The sequence below is a fragment of the Tamandua tetradactyla genome, chromosome X (genome assembly GCF_023851605.1).
Source record: "Tamandua tetradactyla isolate mTamTet1 chromosome X, mTamTet1.pri, whole genome shotgun sequence".
Classification (NCBI taxonomy): Eukaryota; Metazoa; Chordata; class Mammalia; order Pilosa; family Myrmecophagidae; genus Tamandua; species Tamandua tetradactyla.
Genome location: NC_135353.1, coordinates 120,971,144 through 120,984,612, shown reverse-complemented (window position 1 = coordinate 120,984,612; position 13,469 = coordinate 120,971,144). Strand labels below are relative to the sequence as shown.

The 13,469-nt window shown below is 53.7% G+C and overlaps 2 protein-coding genes across 4 annotated transcripts; both read left to right on the top strand.

Moving 5' to 3' along the window:
* The first annotated feature begins 3,050 nt into the window (after positions 1-3,050).
* Positions 3,051-7,468, top strand: MAGIX (MAGI family member, X-linked). Of its 2 annotated transcripts, XM_077146466.1 has the most exons (6): positions 3,051-3,149; positions 3,949-4,095; positions 5,290-5,372; positions 5,454-5,693; positions 5,809-5,977; positions 6,696-7,468. In XM_077146466.1, exons 1-6 carry the CDS (start codon positions 3,101-3,103, stop codon positions 7,001-7,003), a joined length of 996 nt encoding a protein of 331 aa, XP_077002581.1. In that variant the 5' UTR covers positions 3,051-3,100; the 3' UTR covers positions 7,004-7,468. The 2 variants fall into 2 exon arrangements, with proteins under 2 accessions (XP_077002581.1, XP_077002582.1); XM_077146467.1 differs by lacking the exon at positions 3,949-4,095.
* A 3,028-nt stretch (positions 7,469-10,496) lies between these two features.
* PLP2 (proteolipid protein 2) lies at positions 10,497-13,422 on the top strand. 2 transcript variants are annotated; one of them, XM_077146471.1, is made up of 5 exons: positions 10,497-10,752; positions 11,771-11,929; positions 12,059-12,154; positions 12,706-12,796; positions 13,039-13,422. In XM_077146471.1, the coding sequence occupies exons 1-5, from the start codon at positions 10,657-10,659 to the stop codon at positions 13,059-13,061; spliced, it is 465 nt and encodes a 154-aa protein (XP_077002586.1). In that variant the 5' UTR covers positions 10,497-10,656; the 3' UTR covers positions 13,062-13,422. The 2 variants fall into 2 exon arrangements, with proteins under 2 accessions (XP_077002586.1, XP_077002585.1); XM_077146470.1 differs by having other exon boundaries at positions 13,036-13,422.
* The last annotated feature ends 47 nt before the right edge of the window (positions 13,423-13,469 follow it).

Below are 13,469 nucleotides of genomic sequence, written 5' to 3'. Positions count from 1 at the left end.
CAGGAAATTGTCATTCCAGAGCCCAAAGGGAAGAATGGTGGGTTCTGTAGCAGAGGGCAGATGACTTAGGTGCAGAAGGCAGGAGAAAGGTGCTGAGGCGGGCATGTCCACGTCGCTTGCCCTCCTCCAGATGCTGGGACTGAATGCTACCATCTTCAATATCTACAAATGCCTCACTGCTTTCCCCTTACACCAAGAAGCGCATGTTAACATTGACTGTGAGAAGAGTACCTGGGTGTTGGGTCTTCTGCAGGGGTTGCAGAACAAAATGCCTTATCCACAACCCACTCCTGGCTGCAATCTTTTTGTTTCTTTAATTAATTAAAAAAAATTTTTAAATACCAAAAAACACCAAACAAACACAAACATTCTTAACTTTTGATCATTCTGTTCTACATATATAATCAGTACTTCACAATATCATCACATAGTTGCATATTCTTCGTCATGATCATTTCTTGGAACATTCGCATCTATTCAGAAAAAGAAATAAAAAGAAAACAGAAAAAAATTCATACATACCATAACCCTTACCTCTCCCTTTCATTGATCACTAGCATTTCAATCTAAATTTATTTTAACATTTGTTCCCCTATTATTTATTTTTATTCCATATGTTTTACTCATCTGTTGATAAGGTAGATAAAAGGAGCATCAGACACAAGGTTTTCACAATCACACAGTCACATTGTGAAAGCTATATCATTATACAATCATCATCAAGAAACATGGCTACTGGAACACAGCTCTACATTTTCAGGTACTTCCCTCCAGCCTCTCCATTACACCTTAACTAAACAGGTGATATCTATATAACGCATAAGAATAACCTCCAGGATAACCTCTTGACTCTGTTTGGAATCTCTCAGCCATTGACACTTTGTCTCATTTCACTCTTCCTCCTTTTGGTCAAGAAGGTTTTCTCAATCCCTTGATGCTAAGTCTCAGCTCATTCTAGGATTCTATCCCACGTTGTCCTGGCTGCAATCTGTGGACCTCAGAAGTGTCTGTTCATCTCCCTTGGACTCAGTGTTACCATACGTGAAGTGGGCTTGTTGATTGTGAGCTCTCCACTGCAGACTACTATGCGTGTAAAGTGTACCACCTGAGCCCCCAAGCCCAGGATGAAGGAAAGCACTTGGCCCCTGCCCTCCAATAAGCCACCCATAGTCTGCCCTCTGCCACTCCTATATACCACAATGACTGGTCCTGAAGCCACCGACTGGCTCACATACTTCCTGCTGACCTTAGTTACTCTCAGGGTTCCAAGTGCCCCAGGAGGACCTGGAATTCTGGACACCATCTACCTGCCATCCCCACCATCATCTATCAAGACCCCTTAGGACCTTCCTTCCTTGTCCATTGAACCGCTGCATGGCCCCTGAAGGTGTAGGCAGCCTTTTGTGAGATACTTATGTAAGTGCATAAATATATAATGAACAAACCAATCTACGAAGAACACCTGTAAGTAAATGAGAAAGGGGCAGGGATTTTGCAGTGTCCTCCTCACGGGTATCCCTTCTTTGACCCTTTAGTTTTTAGTCAAGGATGCTTATTATCTGCTATTCTTTCCTGCTCATCTTTTCCAATTTTTGTTTACTGTCTCTCTCACCTACTAAACTGTCAACTTCATTAGAGGAAGGATCACTGTCTGTTTTCTTTCTTTTTTAAAATTTTGAAAATATGGTAACCTATATACAATATTTTAACCACATTTCCCATTCTAACCACTTTCAAGTATACAATTCAGTGGGATTAATTACATTCACAATGTTGTGCTTCCATCATCATCTAATACCAAAATTTATCAAGATTTCATTTTCTGAATTGATGCAAATGTTCTAGAAATGAAGAATATGCAACTATGTGATGATATTGAGAATTAATGAATATATATGTAGAATGGAATATATGTTAATGTTTTGTTTGTTTGTTCTTAATTTTTTTAATTAATAAATAAATTTTTTAAAAAAGAGTTGAAAAAAATTTCTCAAGACCCCAAACAGAAACTGCACCCATTAAGCATTAACTCTCTACCTGCTCCCAACCTGTGATATACTTTCTGTCTCTATGAATCTGCATATTCTAGTTATTTCATATAAATGAGATCATACCATCAGACTGTGTCCAAGGCCTTGGTGAAACAGCCATGGACCAACTGAGTGCTCAGGGGTAAGCATCTTGAGGTCAGCTCTGTGTTGGTTGATTGCAGGGTGGTCGGTGGGGATGCCTAGCCAGGCAAGTGTCTGAGCCCCTGGGACCCTCAGTTTCTTCTTCTGCAAAGTGGCAGTCCCAGGCCCTCTCTCACTGCAACCTCATTTCTCCCTCCACTGCAGCAGCAGTCTGCCCAAGGGCTCTCCATTCTGGTCGATATGTTCAGACACCCCTGTTCAAACTCAACCCTAGACCAGGCTTCAGTCCCCATGGCCAGTGTCACATAACACCCCAGGGTCTTCCAAGCCTTCTCTAGTCCAGGCCTCCACCTCCCCTCCACTCTCCAGAGCACCTGCCCTTCCCCATTTTTTGATTCCCCCACCCCCAGTATGCTCAGGGACCCAAATTTCCCCGAGACCCCACAGACTCCAAGGCCGTGCCTCTTCCCAGCCCCACCATACCCTTCCGTTTCCCCAGTAGGGACCGTCTTAGGCAAAGATTCACCGCAAACTACAGAAGGCTGACTACGTGCAAAGCTCTGCTGAAGGCAGCAGAGTTCCCTGGCAAACTTGGGTTCCAGTTGTGCATCTTCATCCTTAATTGTTAGACCCTAGACGGGGCCCTTACTTCTCCCAGACCCTTGTCCCCTGTCACTTAGAGAAATAAGCGGGATAGGAACATCCCGTCGATGGAAAGAGGAGCCCAGCCCCGGTGGTCAGTAAACAGAGGCAGCGCCTGAGGCCGAGCGAGGCGGAGTGCACGTGCGGGCTCACACAGCCAGGCCTCCTCGCCGGCCGCCAGGTAGGTCACCGCGCGGGGCTGGGCGCCTGGCCGGGAGCGGCCGGTCTCAGCTGCGTCCAGGCCCGGGCCGGTCGCCAGGTGAGCGTGCCCCGGAGCTCGAACCGCGTCGCTGGTGGCCCTGCGTCCACCCGGCCGCCTCCGGGCCATGGAGCCCCGCCGGGAAGGCGCCACGGACCCTAGGGGAGGCCGAGGAGGTACCAGGGGGAGGAAGAGGGGAGCGCGCTCTCTGCCCGCGCCCTCGCCCGGCCTTTCTTCCTGCAGGTTGTAAACGCAGCAGTTCTGGCGCCCAAGCGGCGGCGAGCAGCGGCCCAGCTACCAGGGCTGGGCCCGAGACCCCCTACCCACACCTACTCTAGGGGTCCGCGCCCCAGATCCCGGCTCACTCCGGAGTCTCCGGGGAGACGGGCGCGGTCGGGCTTCCCGGTGTCCCTGAGCACACCCCGGCAGTCAAGATTTGGGGTGAATGGGGGCTTGAGGAGGAGCTCGGGGCCTCTGCAGAGAGAGAGTCTGCAGTTCCGGGGAATATCTAGGGAATCGGGGCCTCCCAAGGGATTTGTGCAGGGTGGCTGAGGACCCCAGGATATTTGGAAGCAGATTCGGGGATCCCGGGTTTCCTGGTGTCGACATCGCGTCTCGGGACATCTTGGGGACATCAGGGTCTCCGGAGATATTGAGGGGGGCGCATTTGGAGCCCCAGGGAATTGGGGAGCAGTCGTGGACCTCCAGAAGCATGCAGCGAGTGGTCGGAGGTGTCCAGGAATAGTACAGCGAAACGGCTGTCTCCAGGGGCGAGTGGAGTTCCACGGGCATACCCGAGACGGTCGAGGGGCGCGGGAGAGGTTGAGGGGCAGTCGATGTCCTCCGGAACTATCGAGGGAGTGAGTGGTCAGGGGTGTCCGGGGACCTCGAGGGGCATCTAGGCTTCGGACGTCTGGAAGCATGGGGGTGTTCCGAGGCTGAGGGTGGGCGCTGACCTGTCCCCCTCCCGCTCAGGCCGCGGCCCTGCCCCGCCCGCGGGCGCCAGCGCCCGGCAGCTCCTGGCGCGGCTCGACGCGCGCCCCCTAGCGGCCCGAGCTGCGGCGGACGTGGCGGCCCTGGCGCGCAGGGCAGGAGCAACATTGCGCCTGCGCCCCAAGGAGGGTGAGTGACCCTGCCGCGGTCCTCTGGGGAGGCGGGGAAGAAGGGGAGCTGCTGGGTGCTTTGGAGGCGGCAGGACCCAGATCGTTAGGTACTTCCCCTGGTTGGGGCCCAGAGGCGTGAGTTGAGGGGGCGGGGCTGGCATCGCGTCCCGGGGGCGGGACCCGGTGTTATCCTAGATTGTTAGTGTAGGAAGTGCGCCGTGCATGGGTAATTCCAGTAGGCAATGCCAGAACTGTAAGGGGGGGTGGGCGGGGCGGGCCTGGATAATTATTTCCGCCAGCGGGTCTTCGATTGTTGTTTTCTGAGGGGGCGGGTGCTGGAGGGTTATTGCGGTGAGGAGATAAAGTAGAAGAGGGGCGTGGAATGCCAGTTAAGGAGGAGACGGTGCTTGAAATGTCAGGCATTTTTGAGGTTCAGAGGGCGGGCCTGGAATGTTTGGGAGCCCAATCCTGGATTTTCACTCTCCCAGGTGTATCTAAGGGTATTATTTGAGGGGATGGGATTTGGGGCGTTTTAGACACGGGCTGTAGTATTATTCACATAGCCCGGTCTGGGATTATGAATTAAGAGGTGGGGTCGATATACACACAGTGGAATACTTTTCAGCCCTAGAAAGGAATGAAGTTCTCATACATACTACAACGTGGATGAGCCTTGAAGACGTCAGTTGAGTGAAATAAGCCAGACGCTAAAGAACAAATATTGTATGATCTTATTATATGACATAATTAGAATGTAGGCTGCCAGCGGCAGGGTGGGGAGTGGGGAGTTAAAGGCTTACACTGTACAGTGTTTGTTTGGAGCGGTGGGAAAATTTGGTAATGGTGATGGCATCCCAGTACTGTGAATGTAATGAATAACACCGGTTTGTATTCTTAAGAGTGATTGACATGGGAAATTTTACGATGTATATGTGTTATCAGAACAAAAAAAAAAATTAGAAACTCATAGAACTGTACAACGCAAAGAATGGACCCTAAAGTAATTAGGACAGTTATTCACGGGCCTATATGATCACTCGAGGGGCGGTCCTAGATAGTTCTCTGGGTGGACAGGGCATGTATATGCGTTTGCTGTGCCAGACCTTGAATTCTATTAAAGATTTGAGACTAGAATGTTAAATCAGGGGGCAAGCTCTAGAGAGTTTCCACGGGGTTCCCCTGTGGGCCCCTTCAGCTTCCCCTAATCCTTCAGCTGTCATCGGGCTGGAATCTGCGGACATTGAGGTCACGGACAGTCGTCTGCCTCATGCGCCTGTTGTAGGACAGCGGACCCAGGTACCACCCCATCTTCCTTTTTGAGACCACTAGTCTCTGGGACCTGCAACCTATGAGCTCCCATACATGTCCTTTCTCTAGCATCGTCGGTCAGAGACCCTGGGTAGGAGTAAGGTGCCACCCATTGTGAACCCGGGTGAGGCACGTTGTGCTTCGACGCCTTCCCAGGCCTCTGGTCAGTTCTGTGTGGAGCTGATCCGTGGTTCTGAAGGCTTCGGCCTCTCCTTAAGTGGGGGTCGAGATGTCAGAACCCGGGAAGCTCCGCTGGCAGTGCGCGGACTGCTGGAGGATGGGCCAGCACAGCGCTGTGGTCGTTTGCAGGTGAGCCCCAGGGCGCCCTTCATTGGTGAGTGCTATCCCTGGCCCCCCACCCTACATTGAACAGCCCTCCAGGATTCCCTCTCCCTACGACACCCCTCGCCTTGCATTCTTGCAGGCCGGTGACCTCGTGCTTCACATCAACGGAGAGCCCACGCAGGGTCTCACTCACGCCCAGGTCGTGGAGCGGATCCGTGCTGGCGGACGCCGTCTTCACCTTGTGGTCTGTAGGCTGCCTGAAAGTCACCCCGGCAAACCAGAGAGGATGGAAGGGCCGGGAAAAGGAGGTGGCTGGTGTCCCAAGGGAGAGGGGTCTGGGATCTGTGAGAGAAAGGAAGGGCTCTCAGAGTGGAGGGATTGGGGTCCTGGATGGGGGGTGGTAATGATCTCCCTGGGGAAGGTCGAAGGTTTGGTGTCTGCTGGAAGGGGTATTCTCAAAAGCCAGATGGGGGGTGGGGTGGGGTCCAAGGATAGGAGTATAAGTGGGTTTCGGAGGGGAGGCTTTGGAGGTACTGGGAAAGAGAAGTGGGGTAAAAGCGGGTGTTCAAGAGCGAGGGTCAAGGTGCCCGGAGGGGTAAGCATAGTGGGTCTCCGAGGGGAGAGGAGGGTTTAGAATTCTAGAGGGTCTAGTTCAGAAAGATGAAGGGTCAACACAGGAAAGGGTTGGGTGTGGGGGAAGGGGAGGGGAGGGAGGGGAGGGATGTGGGGCCTGAGGTCAGTGGTTGATGTTTGATTTCCTTTGGGGGTTGTGGGAGGTGATTCTTCAGTGGCCTGTCCTGGACCCAGGAGGAGAGGGGTCTCGGTAAAGGAGGTGTCTAGGGCCATCCGGGGTGGCATCGGTCTATATGAGCGGCATGTTCAGACCTTGAAGGGAGATTTTTTTTAACGTGCAGGGTCCGTGTCTCGCGCAGCCCTCGGGGTCTCCCGCCCTTGACCAAGGGCCCCGCTCTCCGCCCCCTCCCCATCCCCATCGCCCAATCTAACCCTCAGTCCCGCCATCCCTAGAGGGCAGCCTCGATCCTGGGGAACCAAAGGTGACAAGATCTTGCGGCGCCAGCGCTTCCCCACTTCAGCACACCCGGTCCCGGACGACGTCTACGACCCCTGGCAGCCCCAAGCCCGGCTCAGAGGCGGCGACCGACGGCGCCACAGTTTCTCTTTCTGAACACCGCACGGAGGACCAGGACGACCGGCCCTCCAGTTCTCCAGGACCCTGGCTGGTGCCGAGCGAGGAACGGCTCTCGCGGGCCCTGGGGGTCCCTGGGGGCGCTCAGCTCGCGCTGGAGATGGCAGCCGGGAGGCGTAGGCACTGAGCGTGCATTAGATGGCTCGGGGCTCACTTAGGACGGCCCATCCCGGGTGTGGCATGCCCCGCCGGCCCCGCCCTAGCATCGCTGGGAGGGCAGTCGACTAGCCCACTCTCCCCTCTGGGCGTTAGTGGTACGGCCCTCCCTGAATGGCCAGCCCTGAGCTTGGTGGCCCGGGCGGGGGAGGTAATAAAATGGTTCGATCTAGCCCCGACTTGCAGGTGCTTTAGGCTGGGTGGGGCTGCCCAGTTCACCCAGTAAAGGAGGGAGTGCGTCGATCCGGTTTCGAGGCGGGCCTCTTCTCTTAACCATCAACAGGCTTACTTTGTGCTGTTTGTTCCATGCCTCCAGACGTTTTTTTTTTTTTTTAAACTGCTGCCAGCCCCGCACCGGGCGTGCTCTCTACACACACTCCTTTTCTCTTCTTCAACTTCTGCTCCTCTATTCATTCATTTCCCTTTTTTGGACGTGCACGGGGCTTACAATAATAATCGTGTAGGCGGCGTGGGGGGTGCGAAAGTGGGCCTGTTGTTGTGGGGGGGTGTGCCCCCAATACACCCACAACCCGGAATTGTTGCGACCCTCAGCTGACATCCGGATGGCAAGGCTAAAAGAGGGGCGGCTTCCTTGTTGAGAGCCTGCGGTCTTCCATTTCCGGGCTCCTCTGCCAGCTTTCGCTGGCATGGAGACTGCCACCCTTAGGGCACGGTCTGGGGCCCCGGAGCCCCCTTTTAGGGCGGAGCTGGGAAGGTGTGAGTCAGTGCCCCAGGGCGGGCCGAGCTAAAAAAAGGCTATTAGAACTCTTGGGCCGGGGCCACCTTTTCCGTAGTTGGTGACGGCCTGCAGCCAGGGCTTGTGTGCACACGCCACATGCTGGGCGTTCCCGGCCCCAGGAGAGGCCCAGAGTCTCCTCAACTCTGGGAACAGAGTCCCGCAGTCAGGGCGTATATGACTAGCCTGGCACTCCAACCCCAGTAGCCCCTAAGCAGGCGCTGGCCAAGGCCAAAAATGTCCAGTCACCTCCGCTGTCACCACATCCTGAATACTTGGCCCCATCCTCCCAACGAGGGAAGCTGTGGTCAGGCGGAAGGGGAAACTCGAGTCCCTATGGGGAGGGGGCGGCAAAGGGGGCGAGAAATGAAAGGACCTGAGAGTTCAAAGTGGTGCTGGGGAGGAGAGTGTGACTGCTGAGCTAGACTAGGAGAGTTGGGAGTTGGGGGGTAATGTGTAGACATTGTGAGGGAGGGTGTCGGGGATTCCAGCTACTCCTGACTCAGAGCCTGGAGGAGTTGTGGCTCTATGGAAGTCAGGAAAGGGCCTCAGAGTCACAGCCCTATAAACACAGTCACAGCCCAATAAACACAGTCACACCCAGGAGATTAATTGTAACCTCAGCCACCAGTTAGGCTTATCCCTGCTACAGCTTTACTCATACCATGTCTTTTCATCTCTTTACAACTACTCAACAACCCTGTTATGTCCACTTCACAGAAGAAGGAGGGAAGCACGGCTCAGAGACGGTAAACAGCTTGAAGGAGGAGGGGTTGGAGCAAGATTTAATCAAAGGCGATTTCCCAAACTTGTCTTGCATTGGACAAATATTAATTGAGCCCCAACTATATACCTCATACTGTGATAGGCACTGGGGAGATGCTGGGGCATCAAAACAGATTCCTACCCTCATGTAGCTGACATAGTGGGGTTAAACACTTGCTAGACATAAAAATGAATAAATAAAAGATAATTTCAGAATTATTCTAACATGCAACAAAATGGATGAACCTTGAAGACATCATGTTGAGTGAAATAAGCCAGACACTGAAGGACAAATTTTGTGTGATCTCAGTGATGTGAAAGAATTAGAATAAGCAAACTCAGAGTCTGAAACTAGAATACAGGCTACCAAGGGCTGCAGTAGGGTGGGGAATGGGGAGTTAATGCTTAAACTCTGCCGAGTTTGTATTGGGAGTGATGGGAAAGTTTTGGTAGTGGGTGGTGGTTAAAAAAAAGAGAGAGATAATTTCAGGGAGAAATAAGAGATATGAAGATAGCAAAATGAGTTTATGTTGGGGGAAGGCGGTGATTGGGGCTGGGGGGTGGCTGCTGGCGTCTTTGAAATCTTGACATCTGAGCTGGGAAATGACCAAAAGCCCGGAGTAGAAGAGCCATTGACAGTAATGAAAAGAGCAAGTAGAAAGGCCCTGAGGCAAATCAAGTTTGTTTTGTTCCAAAAATTCAGGCATGTCCTCACAGAGACAGAAAGCACACACTCAGCACTGGGAAAATTACCTACCAGCCCTTCCACCATGCAAACACTGTTTCAACAGCCTGGGCTGAAAGTGGGGTGACCCTTTCTTGGCTTTAGGGGCCCCACGTTGACCAGAAGGACAGGCAGGCCTTTGGACTGAACCATATTGGCCTTCCAGCCATGATTCTCCCCACCTCATATGAGATGAAAAGAAAACCAGCATCCAGTCTGGAGAGCATGCCCCTTGGCACACCTAGAAATTCCTGATTCCAGGTGGCCAGGTGCATATCTCAGATGCAGAAATTGAGGCCTAGCCAAGGGAAATTGCCCCCTCATTGTGTCACACTCTGCAAATGTCATCAGTCTTGCACCTCAGGTACTATATCCTTGTTTTGCCAAGACCACCCCAGTAATAAAAATTCATTCCTTCCCCATTTAGGGCTGGGTTGACAAATCCTTCTCTCAGAACCAGGACATGGAGGACTTCTCTGGGATTGCAGAACAGAGTCAGACCGGAGGGCTACCTGGGCTCTGACATTACAGATAAGGTCCACCACCATTTACTGAGCACTTGGTGCTCACTGGGCCCTGTTCTCAGCCTTTGCACTAGCATTCTCAACCCATCATCTAGCACTAAGAGGTTTATTCCAGGGTCCACAATCCTTTATCCACAATTCCGAAGTCCAAAAAAGCTCAAGAAACTGATAGTTTTCCCATAAGTTTGGCACCCATTGGTTACAAAAGCTGATCTGATCTAAAGAGGGGTCATTTGCAGTTTTGACTTCTCTCACTTGTGAACACTCACACTTTTTGTTGAAATCCAAACGTGTTCTGCTTGTTTGTTTGTTTGCTTTTGAAACAGGGCAGCCTCAGACCCAACTGAGAGTATTAAACAATATATCGTATATGCACCGGGAAAACTCTCTAAAATCCGAAATATTCCGAATTCCAGAATCATACCTGGCATGAGTCTTTCGGTCTTAATCGCCTCCTGTTTTTACAGCTAAGGAAACCGAATCTCAAAGCCACATTCCCGCAGTTCTGAATTAAGGCAGCCTCAGGAGTATCTGCATTCTAAAAAAGGCAAAGGGACGCGCTGTCACCGCGCCTGGTAACCCAAATTGCCAAGCCTCAAAGTCCGAAGCCCGGAGATGGTGAGCACCGGGGGCCGCGGTCAGGACCGGGCGTATCCTTGGCGGGCGGGGCGAGGGGGCTTCCGGGGCGTCAGCCACCTGGCCCGGCCCCCTCCGGCCCCGCCCGCTTCGCTCCGCGCGGTGATTCACTCCCTCCTTCGCCCCGGGGCCCCCTTCCCGGCCAGACGGCGGGCACCAAGGCTGGGCGCGCAGCGTCCTCGAACCCGCGAGCCAGCGAGCAGGATCCCCCGCAACCCGCGAGAACACCGACCCACGTCATGGCGGATTCTGAACGCCTTTCGGCCCCGGGCTGCTGGGCCGCCTGCACCAACTTCTCGCGTACCCGAAAGGGAATTCTCCTGTTTGCTGAGATTGTGAGCGTCCCGGGGCAGGCGGGGAGGGCAAGAACCGGGTGGTGTGGCGGGACCACGCGCGACAGTGCGGCCACGGGAGAGGCAGGCACGTGGCCCGGGGTTCTCCTCAGGGGGACGTGGGTGGGTGGGCTCGTGGCCGAGGCCCGAAACCCGGCGTGCGGGACGGGTCCAGTGGGGTTTGGGGAAGGTGTTAGGGAACTTCTGGCTCATGGAATAAAGTGAGGAGCCTGCAGCTCATGTCGGGGAGGCCTGGAGGAAGCCCGCGTGGACTCGTTGAAGGGGTCCGGTTGGGAAGTTGGGGAAGGGGTCCTCCCTCGGCAGGGCGTGGTGCGGCCTCGGTCCTGGCGGGCGGGCTGGCAGTGCGCCCAGGGGCGGGGTCTGTTGGGGTGGGGCCCTGGGTGCGCTAGTTCGCGGGGAGGAGGGCTCCCCGCCCTTCGCGGGTTCTTTCTTGCCCTTCTGGGGGCCGGGCGGGAGGTCCTTTAGCTCGCCGGGCTGCTCTGGAGCCTCAGTTTCCCGTTTCCCCTAGAGTGGGCTCCATCTTTGAGTCACTTGTAAAAGGGGTGCGGCGCCTTTAATGGAGCCCTGTCCCTGGGGTGTCATGCTCACCGCTTCCCCAGGGGTTGCTGGGGGAACCGCATGTTCCTTTCCCTCAAGGCAAGAAAGCTGGCGCGGGTAGTGCTCCCAAAACACTTGGAGGGCCCTTCCCTGCAGCGGCGCCTGCCCTAGAAGGGATAAAGGAGGAACCCGGGGCATCCAACTCTACTAGCTGGGTGACCCTGGGAAAGCCACTTAACCTCTCTGTGCCTCTGTTTTCCCATCTCTAAAATAGAGGCACTAATAATAGTACCCACCTCATTAAGGGGTTGTGTTGATTAGAATAATGCTTGCAGCACAGTAAGCAGTTTGCTGTTACTATTCATCATCTTCCCAGCCCCAGGAGGCATCTGGGTTTGAGACCCTCAATTTACACCAGGCCTTGGGAGCTGATGGGAGGTCCCCTTTCCCATGATCCCTGCAGATACTCTGTCTGGTGATTCTGATCTGCTACAGTGCCTCCTACAGCTACCAAGGGTACTCCTCCCTGTCTGTGGTTGAGATGATCCTCGCAGCTATCTTCTTTATCATCTATATGTGTGACCTGCACACCAAGATACAGTTCATCAACTGGCCCTGGAGTGTGAGAAGGGGGCTGATGATGACCAGGCTGGGAAGGGGCTGGGGCACCTGGGATTTTGTCCTGGGGTGGGGATGGGAGGACCTATGGGTGCTGACTTCCCCCTACTCCGCTCTTCCCCATACTTCACAGGATTTCTTTCGAAGTCTCATAGCCACAATCCTCTACCTGATCACCTCCATTGTTGTCCTTGTCCACAAAGGAAACTACTCCAAAATCACTGCTGGGGTAAGAGCTTTGGCAGCAACTCCAAAGCACAGGGAAAGGGACTCGAGGATGCAAGGGCTTCTGGTGGAAAGTGTGTGAGTCCTGGCCAGTCAGCCTGGCCCTCGGGGCTGCAGTGTTGGCACTGCAGAGAAGTCTAGTTCAGACCCTGCTTTTGCATTCCCAGCTCCCTCCCATGATCAGCATTTGCCATCAAGTGCTGTCTCTTGGCCAGCCGGGGACCTTTGTGGGAAGTACAAACAGATGGCCCCTTGGTCAACACACTTGACTACCATCTCCTGGGACTTTGTTTCTAAATATCCAGTGTGAATGGCGCCCCCTGCACGTGGGACCTTAAGTGTGGTTGCCGTGTGCTGAGAGGTACTGAGAGGGGGGATGGTAGGGGTAGAGTCCAGTCTCCTGGCTATTCCCTGGGAGCCCTTTGACTTTCCAACCTGGGGCTTGACTTGACATCCCTGCAGGGGGCACTGGAGGTGGTAGGTACAAGGGGGCAAGAGGCTGAGTAGGTTGACCAACCTAATCCAACCCCCTCACTCCATCACCTGCCACTACAGATACTGGGCCTGATCGCTACAGCCCTCTTTGGCTACGATGCCTTTGTTACCTTCCCCTTGCGGCAGCAAAGACATACAGCAGCCCCTACTGGTGAGTGTATGTGTGTGCCTGTTGGGGTGGAGTGGGAGGCAGAGAAAAGATGGGAGGTGCTGAGGGGGTAAAGGAGGGAAGGAAAGGGCTCTCCCAAGGGCCTGAATGCCAACATCGTCCCTCTTTGGTACTTGGTACTTATGTCTTTGACCCAGGACCTGTCCTTTAGGCTTCAGTATTCTTGTCTGTAAAATGGACATATGGATGCAGCCAATGCTTTTTCTCTTTTCCTCACCCAGCAGACCCAGCAGATGGCTCTGTCTAAGCGAACTACCCTGGTTTCTTTCTGCAACCTGCAAATAATTCCTCCAACGCAATAGCTCCTCCCTGCACCCCACTTCCCCCCAACACTCCCAGCCAACTCCCAGCCCCCTTAAGGGAGTAAAAGTGCCTTTATAGGGTGAATTTGTCTTCTGGCCTGCGAATCACCCCTCCTGGGTGTGGCCACATTTCTCCGTGTGCTTAGGTCGCCCTTCCTTCTGCAGTATCCAAAAAGGAGGAACCAGTTCTGCCTGGACCATGCCCCACCTAAGCCACAAAAGGAGTGGGGATGGTTCTATGGAGGGATAAATAATAAACAGAAGGCTAGAAAATATGATAATGAATAAATTAATCCTTTGATCAAAGGTAGCTAAACTCAAGCATCATGGGGGAAATAATTTGGGGGGAGGGG